Source organism: Dermacentor albipictus, chromosome 1, assembly GCF_038994185.2.
Source record: "Dermacentor albipictus isolate Rhodes 1998 colony chromosome 1, USDA_Dalb.pri_finalv2, whole genome shotgun sequence".
NCBI lineage: Eukaryota > Metazoa > Arthropoda > Arachnida > Ixodida > Ixodidae > Dermacentor > Dermacentor albipictus.
The window spans coordinates 74,109,409-74,132,925 of NC_091821.1; the positions used below are offsets into that span (position 1 = coordinate 74,109,409).

The 23,517-nt window shown below is 46.1% G+C and overlaps 1 protein-coding gene across 2 annotated transcripts in view; it reads right to left on the minus strand.

Annotated features, from left to right (window-relative positions):
* Positions 1-3,201: 3,201 nt before the first annotated feature.
* LOC135903960 (nose resistant to fluoxetine protein 6-like) overlaps positions 3,202-23,517 on the minus strand; it is a 110,214-nt gene continuing 89,898 nt past the window's right edge. For both annotated transcript variants that reach the window (XM_065434473.1, XM_065434474.1), the window contains exons 11-14: positions 20,390-20,512; positions 14,909-15,243; positions 9,402-9,544; positions 3,202-7,793 (exon numbers count right to left, since the gene is read on the minus strand). In XM_065434473.1, coding sequence (XP_065290545.1) covers positions 7,530-7,793; positions 9,402-9,544; positions 14,909-15,243; positions 20,390-20,512 — 865 coding nt within the window. In that variant the 3' untranslated portion in view covers positions 3,202-7,529. The remainder of the gene's footprint in view (positions 7,794-9,401; positions 9,545-14,908; positions 15,244-20,389; positions 20,513-23,517) is intronic.

The following is a 23,517-nucleotide window of genomic DNA, read 5'->3' on the forward strand; positions in this document are numbered from 1 at the left end:
TCAGCCTCGGAACGTCGGCAAGGGTGTGTACCGCTCGTTAAACAATGACAAAGGGAGTAGCGCCGCTTCCTGTCATAGTGCGTTTCGCGCACAGTATCTACACACATCTACCCAAACTGGCACGGAATATTACGCCCACTCTATCGCCAACGTGTCAATAAGGGAATGGCGCACACTTGAATATATGCGCACCATATACGCGCAATAAATGACGGACTACACCGATGGTGCACGAGTGGTCGAAGCTGAATGTTTCGTGACGGTTCACAAGAATAAGCGAGTTCCTAACAATAGTACATATTTGCTGCAACATGGCTACGTTTCAAGCCTTGCGCGCAGCAAGAACAAATCTATCGGAACTGAGCACATCCGCGAGGCAGAAATAATCACATAGTGACCGCACCAAGGAAATTTACTGAATCAAAAATGTGACACGCCGCTGCTGCAAAATATTTGCCAAATAAAGACCGAAGGGCAAGACACTAATCCTTATTTAATTAATGACCGGGAAGTTTGGATAGCTTGGATACATAATTAGCCTCGCTTCTAAAACAGGCACCATATACGTTGCTCGCGCCGTTTGGACATAGTTTAAGCAGCTTCCAAAGCGCTTTTGCATATTCTCTGAAGCTGTGGCCAAAGCTACGTGTCGTCCACCCAGTCACTGTCTAGGATATCTCCCGGAATAGAGGTTTGCTAAGCCTCTCCGGCGTTATACACAACCATTGTAAACGCGGAGGCAGTTGACGCAAGCAATGTGCGCGTCACCACGTGATCAAACATGGCAGCGCCCACGGGATCGCCGCGAAAAGGGTCAATATTTTATGCTGAGCATTACGGTGGTAGCGAAAATTCGCCTGGAGTGTCCATGTAATTGCTATCGCAATAAAGAAGTATGTAAAGTACACCGACAGTGCACCAACACGTTACTGTACTTATATATCTTTGCTATCTACGCCACATTTTTTCTGCTGACAACTGCATAAGTGGCTATCTTGCATTAAAGTGACTAGATACTTCGCAACTGAGTAACGTGTCTGAAAAAAAAAAGAACTTAGGAATGATTACTGTTTCTAAGTTCTAGAAAATATGTTCTAGAATTGTTTCGCAGGTAAACAAAAATATGTGGAACTCCTATTATTTACAGTTTTAGCTCCTACTCATTTAAAGTTAGGCAATGGTCTGTTTCATTCCCGAAGTTCTTGCACATTTGTGTGAAAGGTCATGCTGTATACACTTGACAGTAGGTTACAGCTTAAAACATTAAAACTGTAAAGGAGGGTGGTATGTCTACTAAGATGCATCTATGAATTTCGAAGGAATCATCCTCGACTTGCTTCTATAACGAAAAGAAAGGTGGTTAACCGAAGGGCCCGATTTTTATTACTCATATCATAAGAAGCCAACAAACACTGACACCAAGGACAACATAGGAGAAATTACTTGTGCTTAATAAATGAAGTAATGTTTATTACATAACGAGGGCCTCGAATCCGGCAACATTGATGTCTTCAGGTAGCATGAGTGGGTTTATTGGCCGGTTGCCTTCACCCAAAAAGGTCACGTTCTTGTGATGCCTGCGGCAGAAAGGATTTTCCACATCGCCGCCAAGGTTTGTGAGTGGTGGCGCTGGCTAACACTCCCTGGGTCCTACTAGGAAACATAAATGCCCAAGAAAGTGGATGGGGAAACGGCGCCGCGGTAGCTCAATTGGTAGAGCATCGCACGCGAAATGCGAAGGTTGTGGGTTCGGGTCCCACCTGCGGCAAGTTGTTTATTCATCCACTTTAATTTCCATTAATTATTTATCGTTACATTATTTAATTTATTAAGCACAAGTAATTTCCCCTATGCTGTCCTTGGTGTCAGTGTTTGTTGGCTTCTTATGATATGACTAATAAAAATCGGGCCCCACGATTAACCCCCTGTTCTTCTCGCTTATTACATAACGGGGGCCTCGAATCTGGCAACATTGGTGCCTTCAGGTAGCATGTGTGGGTTTATTGACCGGTTGCCTTCACCCAAAAGATCACGTTCTCGTGACGCCTACGGCAGAAAGGATGTTCCACATCCGCCGCTTATGTCTGCGAGTGATGGCGCTGGCTAACACTCCCAGGCTTCTAGGAAACATAAGTACCCAAAAAAGTGGATTTGGAAACGGCGCCGTGGTAGCTGAATTGGTAGAGCATCGCACGCGAAATGCGAAGGTTGTGAGATCGTTCCCCACCTGCGGCAAGTTGTTTTTTCATCGACTTTCATTTCCATTAACTTATCGTTTCTCTACTTCATTTATTAAGCACAAGTAATTTCCTCTATGTTGTCCTTTGTGTCAGTGTTTCTTGGCTTCTTATTATATATCTTTTAAACTTACCACATGCTATGTCGTTAGAGAGATTTAGATTAGGGGATACAAGCCGCACGCGTGCGTTGGGGGACGTAAACTCCATTGTGGGCCCTTCGCGCTCTGTTGTGCTCGATTTGGGTTCTTTTCTTACGCCCGATGGCGTGCATCCCCTAATCTAAAGCTCTCTTCATGGAGCCATTACAACGCAGGCGGCATGAAATAGACGCTGCAGGGTTACGGCGATTATATACGCCTATACGTTGCCCTATGGCGGTCGCTTCATAAGAAATTTGTAACAAGATGACGGCCGTCATTGTGTAGCAAAGTTACGCTCTAAATAGAGCATGGTTTTCGTTGAAGGTTGTGAAGTGCTTGCCACCTGCCCTGATTGTGCGAATCTACCACAAAAACACATTCGTCGAGAATTCGTCAAATGTGTAAAGAGGGCATTTCGATTGGTAGTCAGAGGCCGCGATCAAGTATTCCATGCAACAACCTAAATGTCCATGACGAGTAATAAAGCGCCCGGCTATCTTTGAAAGAACAATGACGCAGGATAGGTAGTCCAAGGAGGAAGTATAAGCCGTGTCACCCGTAGTGCGAAGCACTAGCTGGCAGCGGTATTCAGCGTAGTATTGTATAACCTCACAGCATGCAACCCCACAAAATGTCAGAGTTCTTCAATAAAACCAGTTCTGACATTTTTTTAGGACACAACGTACGGGCGTGGTGCCTTCATGGAATGTAAGCACGCCTGCCATATTTGCACGTCGGCCTTTCAGTGCCATGAATTGCGTGGTGTGAGTGTGTCGTAAATTACGAAGTCCCGCAGAAACCCTGATCAACCAAGCGCTTAATCACACAGCATGGAACAATGTTTATTGCAGAAAAAAAATTTCCATCATGTGACTAGTGAAATATGATGTAGCATCAGCATGACAGGCAAAGAGAAATGACTCGGTGAGACGAGTAGAAAATGGAAACACGTACACCCATTCACGCACTGATTATTTGAACTATGTACAGGAATTGCCAACTGTTCCAAATAGCTAAGCGCCAGGTGGTTTGAACGCCATACCTTTCGTTTAATTTTAGTTCATCTAGACGCTGGATACAAAATTGGCGTTGATGTTCAGTCCAATAATAGAGAGCCTTAAGTCAGTCATGTACATGCACAATTCTTCGAAAAATCTACGTAGGCACAAACATGCGATGATTTATGTAGTCGAGGTCAAGCATTTAAATATACTCAATGCAAGTACGGAACACCTTGAAATTTCCCTTGTGCTGTAGCGCTGCACATCTTCGGCACACTGTCGATAATGTAGACCCAAGTGCGCCAACAGTCAGAGGCGTCGCGCGGTAAACGAGACATTGCATAAAAGATGGTTCGAGTATACACGCGTCGTTATGGCGTTTAACAAGTGTCTCGACTTCTGAGCGGCTTATTCGTTTTCATTATCCTTTTCATCTTCAAGTGCGGCGTTGTCCCGTCGAAGTCAAATGCCACCATCGCCCTCACACTTACCAAACGACCGTGGCGCCGCATATTAAATGCCGTTCACGTAATGCTGAAAAAAAAGAAAGAAATCAATAGCAGCTATGAAGTGAGATTCAGTTAACCAAGGTTCACCGGATGTTCGAGGTAACAGAAGGATACGCCCACAGCTGTGGCCCCGGAGGTATCCTTGCGACCGCCTATGTGCAGAACCACTGCGGCCACGCGACGCACCCTGACGGGGAATCGTCAGCCACGAAAAGACGCCACTCTGCGACAGCTCACGAATTAGTACGTCCAGCGTATGCTTGCAGCGTCACGCATTGTCGTACCGTCACGTATGCTTGAAGCAGCAACTGTGCCTCCAAGTTCGCTTCGCTGAGTACTTACACCTGGTCGAAAATTATTTGTCAATACGGAAGGGGAGCGTGCCATACGTGCTCTTCGCACGGCTCAGCACTCTTTTGCACCAGTGGTCGTCCTTTATGTTAGCGGGTCACACCATACCAAGCGCGCAAACGTACCGAGCATTTAGCTTGCCTATCTCTCCTTTTTTTTGAAACAAAATAGTAATACAAGAAGTTGCGGCTTATTACACGTTTTGATAACTGTGTGCCAGGATGTTCGACGCCACTCTTTTTTTCAGCTTTTTATATTTCACTACGTGAGCAGTTATGATTTGATGATGGAAGGAAAAACTTGCCGTTGAAGGAAACGCTGTAACAACTTTTTTTTATAGTCTCGCTAAAAAAACTTTCATTTTGTTTTTTTTTTAGATTGGAGCCCTCATTTTGTATGCAGGGAGCGCGAGTTAATATGAAGAAAAAAAATAAACTACAATATGGAGCAGATTTCAGGTTTCGAACAAAATGTATCCGCTCACCTTCAAGATGTATTAAGAACTGGCCCTGGTCGCTTTAAACATGGTCAATGATTATAAAGTTTTTTTACTCTCCCAAATAAAAGCGGAATACTAGAGATAAATAGTTGTGCAATATATAAAAAATCGTTTGTTACTTGTGTTTAGCTGTGAAATGCATGTCGAAGCGCTCTGTGAAAAATAATTGGTATATGATCCACTTTCTAGCAAATCGAAGGATGATTGCTTTTGAAAGTTTAACAAAAGCGACTTTTGTTCAAAGGAAAAAAAATTAAGTGAAGATGTATAAAAAATGCGAGCTATATTATGCTTTCAAAAGTAAACTTAATATTGATTTGGTCTGCATTATAAAACCAGATATGAGTTTAATAGAACGCCACAATAACAGTAATTTAAGTAAGTTGTGGAATTTAATGTCTTGAAAGAGAGAAAAAAATTTGAATTCTGCTCCTCATTCTGTCCTCAGCATTGCTTCGTACTGCGTTTTTACTGCATCGCAGTTTTTGATGCAGTGAAGACAGCGTTGCAGTGAAGGCGAAGTGCACCGCCAGCGTAACCCTCCTCCCCCTCGCTATCTTCTTTCTCCTTCTTAAGAAAAGAAAAAGAAAAGAAAGAAAGAAAGAAAGAAAGAAAAAAGAAAGAAAGAAAGAAAGAAAGAAAGAAAGAAAGGAAGAAAGAAAGAAAGAAAGTAAAACTCGTTTTAGACAAAATTTGCTCCACATAGACTCTTTTTTCTTAGATTTCATCATATCCTGCCATCAAATTCGCTAGCATATTTCCCGTGGCCTAACACAAACCAAGTCATATACAACTCACTTCTGAATTCATTTCAATAAATTACACTTTTAGACATCTTCACACGCTCAATATTTTTGGCGTTCTTGTGAAACAAAAATCCCTGTAATTAATCTTTTGCTTCATTATTTTTTGAAACGCACCAAATCCCCGATTTCATTCTGTATACGCTTCAATTACATGTCGCAAATATTTCATCTTTTTTTTAAATTTTAGAAATATTTATCACGTATATCTTGCTTTTGTCCTATGCCGAAACCTCTTTAACTGCATGCATTCTCTTCAGAGGGCCACAAACGAGGAACGATGGAACGTTGCGCAAGTTGGTAATGATACATGGACCCGCCGCGGTGCCTAATCTGCTATGGTGTTGCGCTGTTAAGCACGAGGTCGCGGGATCGAATCCCGGCCGAGGCGGCCGCATTTCAATGGGGACGAAATGCAAGAAACGCCCGTGTCCCCTGCATTATTGGGGGCACGTTATAAAGGTCCCCTGGGGGTCAAAATTTATCCAGAGTCCCCCGCTATGGCGTGCCTCATAAACAAATCGTGGTTTTGGCACGCAAACCCCAGAATTCAGTAATGATACCTGACACCAAAAGGCAAGCGTGAAAACGCGGATACTGGTGTCTGTGTTTTCCCGCCTCCATAAGCAGTTGTTAAAGCATCTAGCAGAAGAGCGAACGTTTTTATTTAAATGTGAAATCAGGCTCCTCGTGTACTTTTTCGATGGCGTAAAGACATGAAAATTGGCTTACGCTCACTGAACTGGGGACTAGATTCACAAAGCTGTTCGTTCGTAAGTGCTTCGCCATTGGCCAGCCGCCTTCACTAATAAGATGTACAGCATTAGTATTGGCTGGCATTTGCTTTTACGAACACTTCTAGCGTAAGAGCTTTTTTTGTGAATGAGTCATGCAGAATGAATACGAAGACCCAGTGTCTATACATAGCTAGCAAAGGCTTTGTAGTTATATTCTACAGAAGCTTTTTTTTTTCTTGAGTGACTTCTTGCGTTTTTTTCTTTTTTCTTCTTTCTTTTTTTGTACCATGCTTTCACGTCAACCGTCAAATGGAAATGGTGCTCGCGCAGGGAGCTTTTTTTCTTTTTTTCCTTGGGCGAGAACTTGAAGATAAGTTCTTAAAGTGTGACATTCATCTACATTAGAAAAAAAGAAAGAAAAACAATGAGAGAAGCTTAGCGCTTTCTGATTTTGATGTGGAATGATGCTAGCGGACATTCTTTATTCTTCTTCTCGCTATAACGATATTGATGAACAGACTTTGCTAATATCAACAACCCTAAATATGAGATAAAGGATAAGAAGTTGAACTGGCCTTTGTTACGCTTCAGAGCAAACAAGACAGCATGAACAGTTTGTCCGGCGAAACGCGACCCGTCGCGTAGATTCCGTCGTTCAAGGTTTTAAAATGCTTGACTACTGTAGCTTTCAAGAGCGCTTTAATGCGCAACATATGGCTGAAACTGCTGGCGTTAGCCGGTGATTAATGTATCCTCAAAAGTTCGTCACATTCCGCGAACCGTTCGTTATACTTGACTTACGGTGCTCTGCCAACCAGTTGACGCAGGACTTGCCCATCCCTGTTCGTCGTCTATCGGGCGTCCGCTCAAAATTGCAGAGTCAAGCTCTGCGAGTAGTCTCGCGGTCATGTGTGAGTGGTTCCCAAAGCTATATATACACCCTGGCTGTGAGGGACGCCGTAGTGAACGATCGCGGATTGATTTTGGCCACCTGCAATTCTTCGAAACGCGCAGCGAAGTGTCATTACGTGCTCGATTTTACATCCCGCTCGCGTCGGAATGTGATCGCCACGGCCGAGAATCGATGCCGCGCGCCCTTGTGTTCGGCGGCGGAACGCCTAATAGCCGCCGAGCTACCGCGGCGGGGATGGAGGAAGCTGGCCGAACATGCTGTCAGAACATGCTGTCTATGCTGTCAGACTCGCGCATGGAGCGAAGACTCGGCAATGTACACATGCGAAGAGAAGGCCTAAAGGTGGGTGGACTTCGGCCCTTGACCGTGTAGTCCTTCAGCTCCGTTGGACTCCTTGGGTGGCTTCTCGGTGAAACCGATGTGGGCAATTTGGTTGCCGATGATGTGTCGCTGAGCCGGCGGATCTTCAGGCAGCAGCAGTTTCCCTGCAACTGCTGACGTCGCCATGGTGAGGAACTGCGTGGTGGGCGCCTCGAAGAGCAGGTGGAACACGTAGGCGCCGCTGTACGACAGCACCGTCACTACGATGAACTCGCACAACTGCGTGGTGAGAATGTTGTGGCAATCAAGTGAGTTTCTTCGTTATTGCCCTTATGTGACTGGTGCATGCACGTAAAATGGCGTAACCTTACGAGATTGGTTGCAATGTGAACGCTTGTGCGCAGCATTCGAGCTTGAATGCACTATCAAACAGCCGAATTTTGAACAGCTCGACACAGGACGAAGGGGCACAGAACGCTGTGTTTCTTCGTCCTGTGTTGCGCTGTTCAAAATTCGCCGGTTGGACAAGATGTGCCAACCATCCCAAACGAACACGGGTTTGGATGAACCGCTTTGAAGCGCATGCAGAGGAAGACGCACGACTAGGTGAACCGTATGAAACGTGCATCTCCGTCAACCTTTCGTCCATCGGACAACTTTCTGTGGCAATGATGGGAAAGCTATAAGGGCGAAACTTCAAATTCGAAAAGTCAAATTTAGCACTGAAAATTACATTCTGGGGGTTTTACGTGCCGAAACCACGATCTGATTATGAGCCACCCCTATAGACTACGGATTTATTTTGGCCGCCTGGGGTTCTTTCGCGTGCACCTACAAATATTTTTTCATCCGCCCAGCCACAGAAAAACACAATTAATAGAGCTCAAAAAAGATTTCACTCATCCACTCACTCATTTCGCGCCCGTCGAAATGCAGCCGCCACGGCTGGGATTGAAACCGTGACCTCGAGCTAAGCAGCGCAACGTCATAGCCACTAAGCTACCGCGACGGAAAAAAATTTAGCACTGAGTAGTGTATTTTGTCTTATTTTCATGTTTTAAATAAGATGTTTATGTTTTGTATTCTGCAGCCTAAACTAATGGAAATGAAAATGCGGGACATTTTTTTAAACAGCTTACTTATATTTCTGGGCACCTTGTCTCCGTATAGTTTTCCCTTCATCGCTACATAAAGTTGTCCGCGAGCGTTATCACTGGTGAAGCAGTATTGCCAACACTTCGCGGTAGTGCTAAACACGTTTTCTAAAGACCGGAATTTTCATCTTCATTTTGTTCTTAGCGGGCGGTTTAACCTTCTAAATTATTGTACTTCACAACACACGAAAATCGGCGATGAAGCGCTGCCGCATTGCTTCAAGAGGGGTATTACAATTCATTGGCTATCCGCAGCTGACAATTTCTGACTTCATAGGGTGATATACGACTGGCGAATTTCCCAACAGTGGCACCTCTAGCGTTGATAACAGGCAGCTTAAGTTCACTGCAGTGGAAATAGTTTGTTCGGCATGGAAGTACATCACTATCAGTACTTCCAGAAAAAATACAGTCGGGGAAAATGTTTCGAAAGTGTTCGAAAGTGTTCGAAACAATGACACAGCTCTGACATCCAACGAATTAAACTATTGCTACTAAACAACAACAACAACAACAACAACAACAACAACAACAACAACAACAACAACAACAACAACAACAACAACAACAACAACAACAACAGTCATCCGCGCAGCTGGGGTTGCTTAACAAGCTCGATTGGATCTGGAGCGGGCTGGATGGATGATCGACGCAGGTCAGGCGATACACAGTGCACGCGAGCACAGCTGTCGGCAGCGCAAGCGGCCACAAGAAGCAGCGCCCTGCTACTGACCTGTATGAAGTGGCTGCTGTAGAGGCGCTCCCGGATGCTTCCGAAGCGCACGAACAGCACCAGGATGTGCAGCAGGTATGCGCTGAACGACAGCCGGCTCAGCGCCACGAACGGACCCCACGACAGGAACCGGGCGGGAATGCCTGCGCGTAGCGATGAGGCTCATGATGGTTGCAGCGCTGCGGACGCTTTGGTGCGGAGTGCAGTTGCGATTTACTGCGGGCCCAGCGACGGGCATCGATATGGCGGGTGTTGTTCCGTGCGGCACCGTCGTCGACGGCCGAAGGACGTGAAGCGCTTCCGGCTACGGTAGCCGTCACGCTCCAGTTAATGTCACCGTGGCGTTTTAACGCGAGATGGCTTCTTTGGCTCTTTCGCCCGTTTTCGTGGTGGATTTCAGCGCGGATTCAAAGGCGCTGATGCAGAGCGCACGTGCTCTCGCGCCACCGAGTTGTGCGGCGCGTTCGTCGTCGAACGTACGTCGGGCGACGGGCGGCCGCCGAATGTTCGTCGCTTTTTTGCTCCATGGAGGCTTGCCTTAGTACAGCTCTTCGAGACACACGTACTCTCACGCGAGAGCTTTGGACCGTCTGAAGGTTTACATGCGTTCGGGAAGGACAGCCATCCTCTCCTACCGTCACTCCCTCCTATAAGGCGGTTCCAAAGGAGTGCTCCGTCGGTGGGAGAGGAGGATGTCAGTCACCTTCATCGCCAGCGCTCGCGCCGCTGGAGACACACATATGGCGAATCTGCTTATATGTACAGCCACATATACTACCTCTACGCATGTTCTGGTTAACGGATATGTTTTCTACGGAATTATGCAGTGAAAGAACAAATGCTACCTAAATATCCTCACTGCAATAAATATACCAAACGCCTTCAAGCGCATAATGCTTTTATTAAAGCGAATAGCCTTCTATAGAAGTGTCCGACTATTCGCTTACATGGACAAATATCGTCGATGGTTTCGGCACAATGTTGTCTTCCACTGAAAAGGTTGTGCACCATCCTGCGGAACTAGGGACTACGGTAGCCGGGAAGGAGTACATACGACAAGCGTGCGTGCCAGTAATGACACTCAACTACTACTATACTTTTCATATCGCTCTTTTTTCTTGCTTTAGCGCGCTATGACAGGAACACGTAACAGATAGCGAAGAGAGAGAACCTGATAAAGGCGTCAAGCTTGTTCACAAGACGGTTACTTAATAATATGTGATCCCTAGATGTGAGAAGAGCAGAAGGTAGGAGAAAGGTTTAAGTAGGCGGGAGTTCAGTTATGTATATATATGTAAAGCACCGAAATAAAGAGAACACTGAAAAAAGAACGCTCAGAAATCTGCGGTGTTAACTATGGCCCCTTCGAATGCAGAAATTCTCAAGCCTAGCGTTTCATTTTTTCGCGTATAGCCGTCTAAAAAGCCCTGTTTATTTTCGTCCTAGGAGCTGAAGGAATTCTGCTGACGGTGTCTGGATAAGGCTGAAGGTTAAGCTGAAGGTGTCTGGAAAAGGCACATGCCCCGACACCATGACCACTTGTCATCTGTGAATGGTCAGCATATTCACTTGGATGACTTTGTGAACACCAGCGCTTTGATCCCCTGGAATGTTTAAGAGGTGGTGCTCTATCACTTTTCACTTGATGCTATCTCGCGTCGCAACTGAAGCTCCTCGTAGCCACCCGGTATGTCTGTTCTCACTAATTTCTCCTGTTCTCAATTCCTGGCTACTGTGTACGTTGATTACATATCAGAATTCACCCAGACGAAGATATCACTTTGTATTGTTAAAGATTTTCCACTCTACGACGGTAGTTTTTCTTTTTGTGTGTAGATAAAGTTTGCACTTGGACAAGTGCACACATTGGGACGGGACATAGCTTTCCGCATCGTGTATGTACGGGTCGAAGTGCGGGTATTATTTGACTCCTTTAGTGCGACGACATTATGTGCCTGCGATGCGGGAAACAACAGACTCTACCAAATCGCGCCCAGACACACATGAAGTGAGGTGAACTACCCGTTTTGTTTGGAATGACCAGCGTTCAAAACAACGGAAACATCGACACTGGTTTGTTCACCAGACATTATTTTTTCACTTTATAAGGAGCTTTTCGATAGTGATAGATAAGAGTGCTTATGCTGGGTGCGGGCGCAAGCGCCTATTTCATTGGCAACATTTCTTTATTTTGTCTCCTTGAGAGTTCGTGCCTGGGCAATGCTGAGCTGAATGGTGAAACTAGTCGACACTGGGCGCTCTTTGAGTGAATAGCGCGAAGTTCCACCAGGAGCAAATTGCGGATGCAAATTATATTGTTGGTTCTAACTTCAGAGTGCCTAGCTCAATGGAAGAAAGGTGCCATATAAGAGGAGAAGGTACCCGCTTCAAGCAATACTGCACTCACTTTTGAAGTATTTATCTTGTTTCACTGCATTACTCAGAGGTGAAAGGTGAACGCAGCTTGCCGTGATTCAATGTGTGGTGTTAGCTGAATGCCGTCCCGGAGTAGCATATCTTTCCGCAAGGCTGCTCAGTACCGCGGCCGACAAATCACTTGATTTCAAGCACGGCGCATAGGTGAAAAAAAAATTGTAAATATTTTTTTTGCCGACCGGCAAGGATGGCAAGGACAGCGTTGGAGTGTTGTGACTCATGTGTGAACAGTGGATATTGGGCGATGGATGATAAATTGATTGCAAAGAAGGCAGCATACCGTGGATATTGGGCGTTTGATGATAAATTGATTTCAAAGAAGATAGACAGCCTTGGCAACTTGTTAAAGTAAATGATAAGTAAAAGAATGTCAAGATCAAGATCAGGATTCCTTAACCTTAAAATGACCGCGCAACATGCCTGGAGTTGTCAGCAGGCGCCTACGGAGAACATGGTGCCATAGTTGACGATATCTCTTCCAGAGAGAGAGAGAGGAATATAGGCGGACAGGGATGTTAACCAGTCAAGATTTTGGTTGACTACCCAACGCTGGGGGAAGGGTAAAGGGGAAGAGAGAGAAAGGAGAGAGAAGGTGTAGAGACGTGTACGGACAGTACTTAAAGCCGCTCGCGCAAATCAGACGTTCTGAGAAAGCACAAGAGTGCCTTCACTGCCTTCTGAGCCGATGATCGGTAGGGACGGCGCTCTAGTACTGTCTGCTCACTCACAGGACGATCATCCGATTTCCTCAATGTGTTGGACAAAGATTGTCTTTGTGCTCGAAATTAGGACAATGGCACAATAAGTGGTCAGTGTTCTCCTCGCATCCTCGCAGGACTATCAGCCATTCCAATTAGTGCTGAGTAGGTATTCGTGAAGGCAACTCCAAGCCACAACCGACACAGAAGAGACGCTTCGCGTCGGTGCAGACTGGCCGGAGGTCTGAGTTGCAGTGAAGGCTTTAGTCTGAGCAGTCTTGTGCGCCTTGTATGTGCGGTATTCCATTCTGCTAAGGAGCTCGTGCGTGCTAGAATGTGAAGTTTCATTGGTGTAAAGCAAGTAGTTCCTTGAGAGATTCGATCGATATCTTCAAATAAATTTAAGTTTACTCGTACTTTGTGTTAAGGTTTAATGCTTTAGGGTGCAGAAATTTCAGCGTAACATACACTCCGACATTCTTTTACACCGTTTAGAGTTTACCTTGTCTTACAGGAATGATAGTCATTAGTCTTGCATGTATTTCATTACTGCGCTGCGATCCCGCCATTTTTTTACAGGTACGCTGTGTGTGTCTTAGCATGTCATAGCGTTTCCGACAGGGAAGCAGCGCACGCAGTGCGTTTAATAAAAATAATGAACAAAAGATTAATGGCAGTTATTCCCACAGGACAAGCTAAACCATAAAGACTGTAATTTAGAGCGTATATACCCCAAAGTTAAGCGCGTTTCTTTCGGCTATGTGAAAAGTGGCCAGAATAAATGCAAACGAAACTTGCATCAAATCTGTCTCGAACCCGCAGCCTCCAGGTACTAAGTGCAGTACGTTGCTCACATGGACATGGATGCTTCGTTGTCTGCAGCCGGTGGCGCCACACTGAGATAAAAGCCGATTCTGTATGTCTCAAAGGAATATCTCAATTACTCGGCCACGCTACCGGCAGAGCCACGATGTGCGGTTCTTGCATTTTCCTTTCACACCATCTCTTCGGGTGTCATTCCGTGCTGGCAGACAGCGATACCTCATGTATTCGCACGCTTGCAAATTATCACAATCTATACTTCTGCCAGAAACTATATATACATATACCTCCTGTCCCTACCTTTAATACTCCGTCCTTTTCGGAGGGTATTTTTCATCTGCATAAGGTAGCAAAGAAAAGAAGAACAAAACCTTCGGCAAAAGACACCGGACCTGTCAATATCTATTTATGCTCACTACAATGCATTCCTCGCTGTGTCATATCACCGAGAACAGTGTCTGACAGTAGAGGATGGACAGTAGTGATCGCATGTGTGCCTCGTTAGAGGCAAACCCGAGTTATGAGGGTCACAAAGGTCACTGAAGAAAGGCTCGCCACTCAGTTGCGGTTTTCGCGAGGGGCCTTTATTTTTGCGTACACTGATGACTTTGTGCCTTTATCTGAGCTTCAAGATTTGCCTTTGTTCATTTTTTTTATCGCTTTATAATGTGCCTTCCTACCGCGGCCTTGCCTGCTTTATTTCCCCCTTTAGCTCGCTCTTCGCACCGAGCATACGAGAGACTGAGCGAGCGCGTCTATTTTCGGCACAGTTCGAAGCATCATGGCCAATGTCCACGCAAAACATTTGGCGCGTCTCGTCGTCGAAATCGTGGTGCAGCACTCGCTGGTTTCGTGGATATTTTATTGTATATAAGTCTTCTCCCACCAGAAATGCTGCAGTGTTAGTGGTGACCCGACTTTGCGCGTATACCATTTTATATTATATCGCTAAGTGCCATTACGACGAATATGCAGCTGTTTCTACTTATCTGCATAATATGATGCGCGGAAATTGTCGGATAGGCTCTGCCCTTGCGCATGCAGAGGATGCCCCATTATCTTGTGTATCTGCGTAGGGACAAATATTACGAGAGAGAAAGTAAACTAGATGCGTCTTGTCATGAACAACCAGTTCCACTAGATATATTTGCAGTTTCTGCATTAAGCAGGCCTGCGCATCTTCCATTAATTATGGTGTGGTGTGTGACAACTCGGACGGACGGACGGACGGACGGACGGACGGACGGACGGACGGACGGACGGACGGACGGACAGACAGACAGACAGACAGACAGACAGACAGACACAGACAGACAGACAGACAGACAGACAGACAGACAGACAGACAGACAGATAGATAGATAGATAGATAGATAGATAGATAGATAGATAGATAGATTGATTGATTGATTGATTGATTGATTGATTTCTGATGCACTTGAGTTGACCGTAAATCCGTGCATTTGGCAATGTAAGGCTTTCGTGTTAATAAACCCAACATGTGCAGCGGACAGCTGCAATTGGAACCGTATATGTGAAGTCGCGGCGTGCCTTTTCGGTCTGTGCAGACGACGTAGGCGACCCAGGCGACGAGCAGTCCCCACGCAGTCTTGTGCAGAGACGCGTAGAGGGCTGCAACCGCTGGCCCGGGTAGCAGGCCCTTGTGCCACTGCTCGACCCCCAGGAGGACGGCGAAGCCGCAGCCTGAGGCCGCGGCCCAGCCGGCGGCGCGCCACGCCCCACCGGCCCACCACGGGGACCTCTTGGTGTCCTGGCCGAGCCGCCCGGAGGAGCGCAGCAGGTAGGCCAGCAGCAGGCCCAGCGAGAAGGCACCCGCGTGCGAGAAGGGCCGCTTGAACACTTCCGTGTGCGTGCGACGAGACTTCCTGCATGGCAGTGAAAGTTGGTTTCGACATTGTGCCCGCACAGTGCCCCGTAGCGCGATGTATTCTGCTGTAGCCTCAAGGTGTACGCACCGGGTTGAGCAACAACGGCGTATAACATAACGATATAGCGCAGTTAAGATCAATAAAAAAATTGTATGCTGCTTAGCACCCGACTGGAAAGGAAATTCAGTGACAGACTTTCTACGCAGAGGAGGTGAAAATTGCTTGCTACAGGCGGATATATAACCTCGCAAAGGTATTCCGGCTGTTATTGTAGGGCCGAGTGTCTTCTTTTAATGTGTGCATAGGGCTAAAGATGCCACAGCATTAAATAAGGCATGAACAGCTTTAGTACGCTATCAAGGAATGTCAGTAAAGCCAATAGGAGCGAAACAGATGAGGCAAAGAAGTGTAGGAACCATATATAGTGTAAAAACCTAATCGAATATGCAGCTGTATAATATATTTGATCTAGCGTGAGTGCATACTTCATTTTATTAAATAACACTATACCGCGTGACATTTTATTGATCAAGATGCGTGCCCGAATACATCGCGCATTTCTTTTTTGCTTCTTGAAGCTCACCCGCTGCGGAGGCTAGGGCATTCTGCTGTTGAGAACAAAGTCGAGGATTCGATTCCCTGCTGCGGCGGCAGCATTACGGAGGAGCCAGAATGTAAGAACGCTACAGCACCGAGCTTTGGATGCGCAATAGGATACCGTGGTGATCAGAATTAATGCGGAGCCGCTTATTCACAGAATTCACAATGGCTCCCTCACATATCTTGTGTTGCTTTTGGATGTTAAATCTCATTAAAATCAATGTATACTGAAACTAGCTTTTCCCATATGAAGTATGTGTATGTCTTCCGTTAAGATATCGAGTCTAGCTCCAGCGCTTCCTTCCCTGGTTACGATTTGCCGGATACTTAGTCGGCGCATAGGTAGTCATTGAGTCACTGTTTGTCGAAATTGTGCAGTGCGATCAGCTGTTCCGTTTGCTGCCATAAGTTGCCTGGTCCTCCTCTCTCGTCGTGCTCACAATGCTTCGACTGCAGTGCCTGTGCACGACGGAGTGTGTGCAGCAGTGTATGCGTAACTTTTTGTTCTGCTTGTGATGCCCGTCACTTGCCATAAATAGGTTTAGTACGCGCCCTTTACGAAAGGCACTTTTTTTTTTCGGCTGGTACCAGGTGATTTACCGGTACTTTTTCAGCTCGTAAAGGCAACCGCTTGGCCAGAATGAGTGCCAGAGATATCAGACGTTGCCATAATCGTCACTGCATATAGCGTGTGCGCCCTGGCACGGTTGTGTGAGTGCGCGTATGCATGCACTTGTGCGTGCGTGTGGACGTGCGTGCATGCGGAATTGAGCGCGACACACTTGCTGCCCATCGAGGCAGCAATGGGCAGACTCCGCTAAACGGCTAGTCGTAGAAGCATTCTCTGTTTAAACTTTAATGACGTTACTAGATTTATTGCAGTGTGCGCACGGCTGCACAGATCATGCGTTAAAAAGGTGACGTGGATTTTTTCTTACAAATGCGAGAAGCCGTTCTTTTATTCAAATGGAATATTCTGTATTGTTTCTTATTCAAATTTTCATTGACGTGGACTTTCGTGCCCCAATGTCAGGGTAATCTAAAAATGCTTGTCATGTTTTTTTTTCTCTTTTCCGGTAAACTTCATGAAATTGTTCTTACCCACTGTTAGCTGGCGTTTGCAATGCACAGGAACGAGGTCTGGTGAGGTGATCTATCGCTTTAACCTAAATTCCTTCACAGAAGTATTGTGCTGAGCTGGCTCAATGCTGTCAAACTGTAGTGCTACTTTGCCTATACTACTACTACTACTACTACTACTACTACTACTACTACTACTACTACTACTACTACTACTACTACTACTACTAATTTATCTTTCACATCATTGCGAAACGTGAAAGTATCACAACCAATAAAAAGTCACGCCCAAACTCCTCTGGGAGTTGTCTAAGCATGCGTAAGCATTCTGTAACTTGCTTATCTCCACGCATCCCGATGTCATTATCAGTGTTATGAAACTTGATCCGACCAGTATACACGACAGCGCTGAGGCGACACGAACCGTTGCGGAAGGCGGCGTAAAGTGAATCGATCACGCAAGCAATCTATTGCAGGTGGCGGTGCCAGGTGCACTGATGACATTTCGATCATTATAAGCCGTTATCGCTCTTTAGTGCCTTATCCATCCGTGTCGAATCATTATGAACCATGATCAACCGTACCCCAGCGGCGGCTGTGTATGGCACGGCTCCTATCTGGAAAGCGATCTGCGATGGGGGCAAAGAGTGCGGTGACTGACACATTCGTGATCGCTGTACTCTCGCCGCTTAGTTCGCGTTGAAGCGAGAGTAAGCACGAAGGTGAATTCGCTCACTGCTGCGGTCACTATTTGAAAGCGATCGTCTGAGGAACGGACGGACGGTTTTTCTCGTTTGGTAAACATAAAAATGCTTACGCATAAAAAAAAAATCATCACTGCAACATTGCTATTTGCCCTTTCCGCGTATAATTTCGGACGATATACCGCGGTTTTTCTTTTCTTTTTAGTTTGAACAGCATAGAGCATGAAGTGCAATTGGGCCTGTTCAGGTGGATTACCTATGGAGGTGGGCATCACTTTCACGAGAAATTAAAAAGGTTCACGAAGAACAGACATATCCAACGCAACGTTGGAGTCTAAATGACTCGAAGGTTGTTTGAGTTAGCGAGCTAGGTGGCAGCAGGTGCGGATAACATGGCCACATTAGCGCCCGGCCTGAACTTGCAGGCAACAAAACAAATGCTGAAGTCTGGCTGATGAAATTTACGCTCTATGCTACAGTAATCATGAACGAACTAGGAGAAAAAGAAACAGCTGCGTCGTCAGGATGTCTTGCAGTGCCTCTTTAATGGGGTATTGGTGTGACCGAGATGTTACTGCATGTTTCTTTGTGAGTGTCCCCGCTTCAGTGCGCCCAGGAAATAACTCTCAATAGTGTTAGACGTCTTGACAAACGCCCGTTGGCGGAGGAAAGGGTCCTGGGACACTGGCCGAGACCGTCCTCAGCACAGAAGGCGCCCGCTCTCCCCGGCGCTTCCTCCTTCACGCCTCCTGTGGCGCTTCATGCGGAGAACTGGTCGTAGAGGCAGACTTTAAGCAGTGCCGTATTCTCCTTTCCTTTTTCTCTTTTTTTTGTCTTCTTTCCCTTTTTTGTAGCATCCATTTTCTATTATCTTTTACTCCCCCTACCCCTTTCCCCAGTACAGGGTAGCCAGCCGGTTTGAGGACTGGCTAACATCCCTGTCTTTCCGTCTATTCCTGCTTCCTTCCTTCCCTGCAGGTAGTGCATAATAAAGAAAAGAGAGCCGGGGACGCAACGTAGCACTGCGTACTGCCGTCTCTGCTTTTTGTCCTAATTTAAAGCTCGTTACAGTCACCGAATCCTATTTAACATGTTTTGCAACACCTCCAAGTGTGACACTAAACACGATCTTAAGTATGTTCGGTACTTCACAACATCATCTACAATATTCCCATAGCCCAGATGTAAATCTGAGTGCACGGTAGAGAGCGAAAGTGCTAACTTACTAAATTGAGGGATTGCCCCTGGAGCAACCTGTCTACATTAGCCTTAGCAAGAACAACATAATTAGCTGTTGCATTGATTAGCGATAGCAGATCGCCATAATGTGGTGACTGTACGTAATTCCAGCAGGTGTTACACATCGGATTTCGTTTTTTATTGTTTTTTTTTTATGATGAGCCAACCCGCTCGGGCAGATACCTCAGTTTCGAGTCAATTCATCCGACAGCCCACAAACGCTCAGTGGTTTGTTCGTTAGTTGAACGGGCCTGGCCCTCCGCACCTGTTCTGATGCAAGCAGCCTGCAAGAGAAGCTTCGGATTATTGAAGAGGATCTAGCGAGGAACGGGTGCCCCAAGCATTGTATTCGGAGGACAACCAAGTTCCTGATGAGTAATCAGCAGACTGACAGACAAGCCACGAACGCTTCAGCATCGAGACAGAAGCGCGCTGCTGTCCCGCATGTTCAGGGTGTTAGCGAAGCCCTAGCTCGTGTTTTTAAGAAGCGCGGTGTACAAATCGCGCATGTGCTATCAAGCGAGCTTAAAGGTGACTGATGAATGATGAATGATGATGATGATGAATGATGAACGTGAAGGATCCTCTCCATCGGGCGCGTTTTCCTGGCGTGGCATACATGATTCCAATTGCGAACCGGCGTATATTTGCGAAAGCGGAAATCTCTGCAGCCGTACGTCTCAACGAGCGAAAGAATGATGCTGCCAAAGGCCACACAGTGACAAATGCCCTCGCAGAGCATGCCAAGAAGACGGGTCACGAGATAAACTGCGACAACGCGCGTATCGTGGCCACAGAGAAAAACTTGACAACGAGGCTCAATCTCGACTCTCTGATAATTCAAACGACAAATAACGCAATCAATAGATCACCTGGCACTCCAAACCACGTGTACTCCCGAACTTTGCATCATGTGCCGAACGCTATTTAAGAACCTTGTGCTTAGCCGACATTCCATTGTGAACAAGGGATCCGTAGGGGTTCCTAAACGTCATTTCATTTGTATTTTGACCTTGGTCAGTGACCTGCTTCATTTTCTAACAACTCTTTTGCCTGACCGGACGTTATCGTTATCTAATACTAATCTAATTAGGCGGAATGCAAAAAAAAGAAACATCACTGTATCTCCAAACGACGGCAAAGAACATTACCTTGGTTCGGTCCAGCTACGTGGCACTTGAATATTTTTAAAGTGTGGTTCAAGTTACGTTAGAGTTAGAGTTAAACTAGCAGCGGGATACGGTGTACGCAGCCAGTGACAGGCTGCGACGGTGGCACCTCAAATAATCTCCTGAAACGAGTATTCCTTATCAAAAATGCGTGGTATACAATACAACGACTCCGTATGTATGCGGATATATTTTTGTGTGCTATATTCATAAGGGGATGTGGTACAAAGTATAGTATGGAGTTGATCACACTTAATATTTGTCAGTTGAGCAGGAATAGTACGGAAAACGTATGAAATTCTTCAACAGCATGCGGATACGTTTCAGCAGGGTTGGAATACACAAACGTACATGACGTCTTCCGCGAAGTATATGGTAACTGGGTAGAGGTCGCTGTATAGCGTCTGCAGGGCGATGTACACGGTGCACGCCAGAACCATGGTCAGCGTCAGCGCCAATCCTGCCTTGGGCCACCTGCAAGGACACACATGCACACGTTTTAGGCGCAGTGAATTATTCGAAGTCATGCGTAAACATTGCTTCCCGTGTATATTAGCATATTGCGCAAGCTTTGGAGCTCGATACATGTTCGCTATAGTTCTTATTCTTTTCCCGGATTACCCATTTATTACTGGCGCTGGGTGGCTTTTCTGAAGCCCCAGGAACCGTCGTCATTGCATTGCGTTCCCGTAACAACGCCGTGCGCGCTATGTGAACTTTTACTTTGTTACAAGAATGGAAGCTTGGATTATAGCTGGCTTGACATCAGGAACTGTAAAGCAGCGCGAAAGACATGGACAGAAAGGAAGACGTATGGACACACACAGACGCTGGTTGCGTGTCCAAACGGGCATGTCATTGGAAAGATAAATTCTCGTAAGCCCAGCACTTCCAGGGCTAGATTAAACATACCTAAACAGCAAAGAAAGTGGACACCAGCCATAGGTGCAGCTCATTTGGTAGAGCTCAGCAATCGTCATGCGCAGGTAGCGAGCTCGGTTCCCACTGACAGCAGGTCTTCCTTTCATTCAACTCCGTTTTCTCTTATTAAACATTGCAAGATCGTCGCAAATTTAACATTCAGCTTTAATTATTTCGTAACTACAACTAAAAAATTCATTCATGTATTTCCTCGGCTTCACTGCGTTTAGACACCGTACCGCTTACTGTATACTATACGGTATATAGGATATGTACTGTACGGTACACATGTACCGTATCGCTAGCTTTTCCTTATAAATACTCCATATGAAATTCAATGTAAATGTCTGTGCACATCGAGCTTCTCTTAAATCGGAATTTGGACCTGCGGCCAGGCCATCTTTTCGTCCATAGTGTATGTTTGAATAGTCTTCAACTTCAACTTGCAATTGCAACTTGTAGAAGTATGTCCTATACCGTCGTCAACCTTCGATTTGCAGATGACATTGTCCTATTCAGCAACATTAGGGACGAGTTACAACAAATGATTGAGGACCTTAACAGAGAGAGTGTAAGAGTGGGGCTGAAGATTAATACGCGGAAGACAAAGATATTCATAGCCGGGCAAGGGAACAAGAGTTCGGGATCGCCAGTCACCCTCTAGAGTCTGCGAAGGCGTACGTTTACCTAGGACAATTACTCACAAGGGACCTTGATCCCGAGAAGGAAATTTACAGAAGAATAAAAATGGGTTGGAGCGCATTCGGCAGACATTGTCGGATCCTGACTGGAAGCTTACCATTATCATTGAAAAGAAAGGCGTACAATCAATGAATTTTACCGGTGCTAACATATGGGGCAGAAACTTGGAGTCTGACAAAGAAGCTCTAAAACAAGTTAATGACCGTGCAAAGAGCGATGAAACGAAGAATGTTAGGCGTAACCTTAAAAGACAGGAAGAGAGCGGTGTGGATCAGAGAGCAAACGGGGATAGCCGATAATCTAGTTGTCATTAAGAGAAAAAAAAAAGTCATGTAATGCGTATAGGTCAGATAACTGGTGGACCTTTAAGGTTACAGAGTGAGTGCCAAGAGAAGGAAGCGCAGTCCAGGACTGCAGAAGACTAGGTGGGGTGATGAAATTAGGAAATTTGCGGGTGCTAGTTGGAATCGGTTGGCGCCGGACAGGGGTAATTGGAGGTCGCAGGGAGAGGCGTTTGTCTTGCAGTGGCCATAAAATAGGCTGCTGCTGCTGCTGATGATGATGATACCGTCGGCTGCACTTAAGAAATTATTCACTTCTCTTATATCAGAAATACAGCGACCCCAGCCCCATCTACATTGCACGGCTCGACTACATCTACCTGATCTGGCGGCGGCCTACTTACGCAGACATGAAGAATAACACTACGGTTCAAGACTTCAGACATTACAACGTCTGCAACTGCACAAGCGACACCTTTGCGCGGTGCTGTACAGTTGATGGGTAAAGTCACATATAAAATGGCCCACTTCTTGCGGCTCAAAGTTTTACTATGTGTGCGGAGTCAGAACTTCGACATGGATCTCATGGCCAGCTGACGTGACCAATCGTGCAACCTAGCTACTAAATGTAAGGAAAACGTCATGAAATTATTTTTTTCTTTCACTGGTCACCTGGCCATTGCAACGTCATTGGTATGATTGCGCAAAGAACGATGCTCGAACATAGCACGAAGGAGACCACTGCGTTTTAATTCCATATTCAAGGATAAACACTGCGAGGCAGCTTCACCTTCCGACGCGCGCACTTTCATTAGCCGAGTGGAATACACCAAATGGGTGCACTAGAATGCGCACACTGAATCCATCGCTGCAATTTAGATGTACACCCGAACTGCTGCAACGTGGGACATCTCTTGCATGTCGGATGTGAGCGCAGGAGTCACCCTCACAAAAGCATATTCAACACTCATTAGAATGGCGATGTCTGCGACAGCGCAGCAAGCATACGCCGCTTAATTCGCCTCTGTACTCGGTTTGACTATAACGGAAACAACGACCCTTGAACCCATTGGGATAACTGGACAACCGTCTACTGTCTATTCAGGCGCTATACTTGAACAGCAACCTCACCATTCGTCGGCCCACAATGCAATGGAGACATTTTTTAAAAGAAAAACAACTGACATGTGATGCCTTTGACCAAGCGGTGCTCTCCGTACTAGTGCACGCAGTCACCCCCCTTTTTCATCCCAGGACTACATCTCTGCAATCGCTCTCATCTTTCTATCCGCTCTTTCCTTCCCCCAGCGTAAGGTATCCAGCGAGGCACTTTTTGGTTAACATTTCTGCACCCCTCCCTCCCTCCCTCCCTCCCTCCCTCCCTCCCTCCCTCCCTCCCTCCCTCCCTCCCTCCCTCCCTCCCTCCCTCCCTCCCTCCCTCCCTCCCTCCCTCTTACTTTGTAGATGAAGGCATGCGGGCGCACAAGTCAAGAACTGCAACAGTATTGGCCTGAGGAGGCTTGAGAACATGATTTGTTTCTGACTTTTCAATACCTTCGTTTAAAATGCTCCACA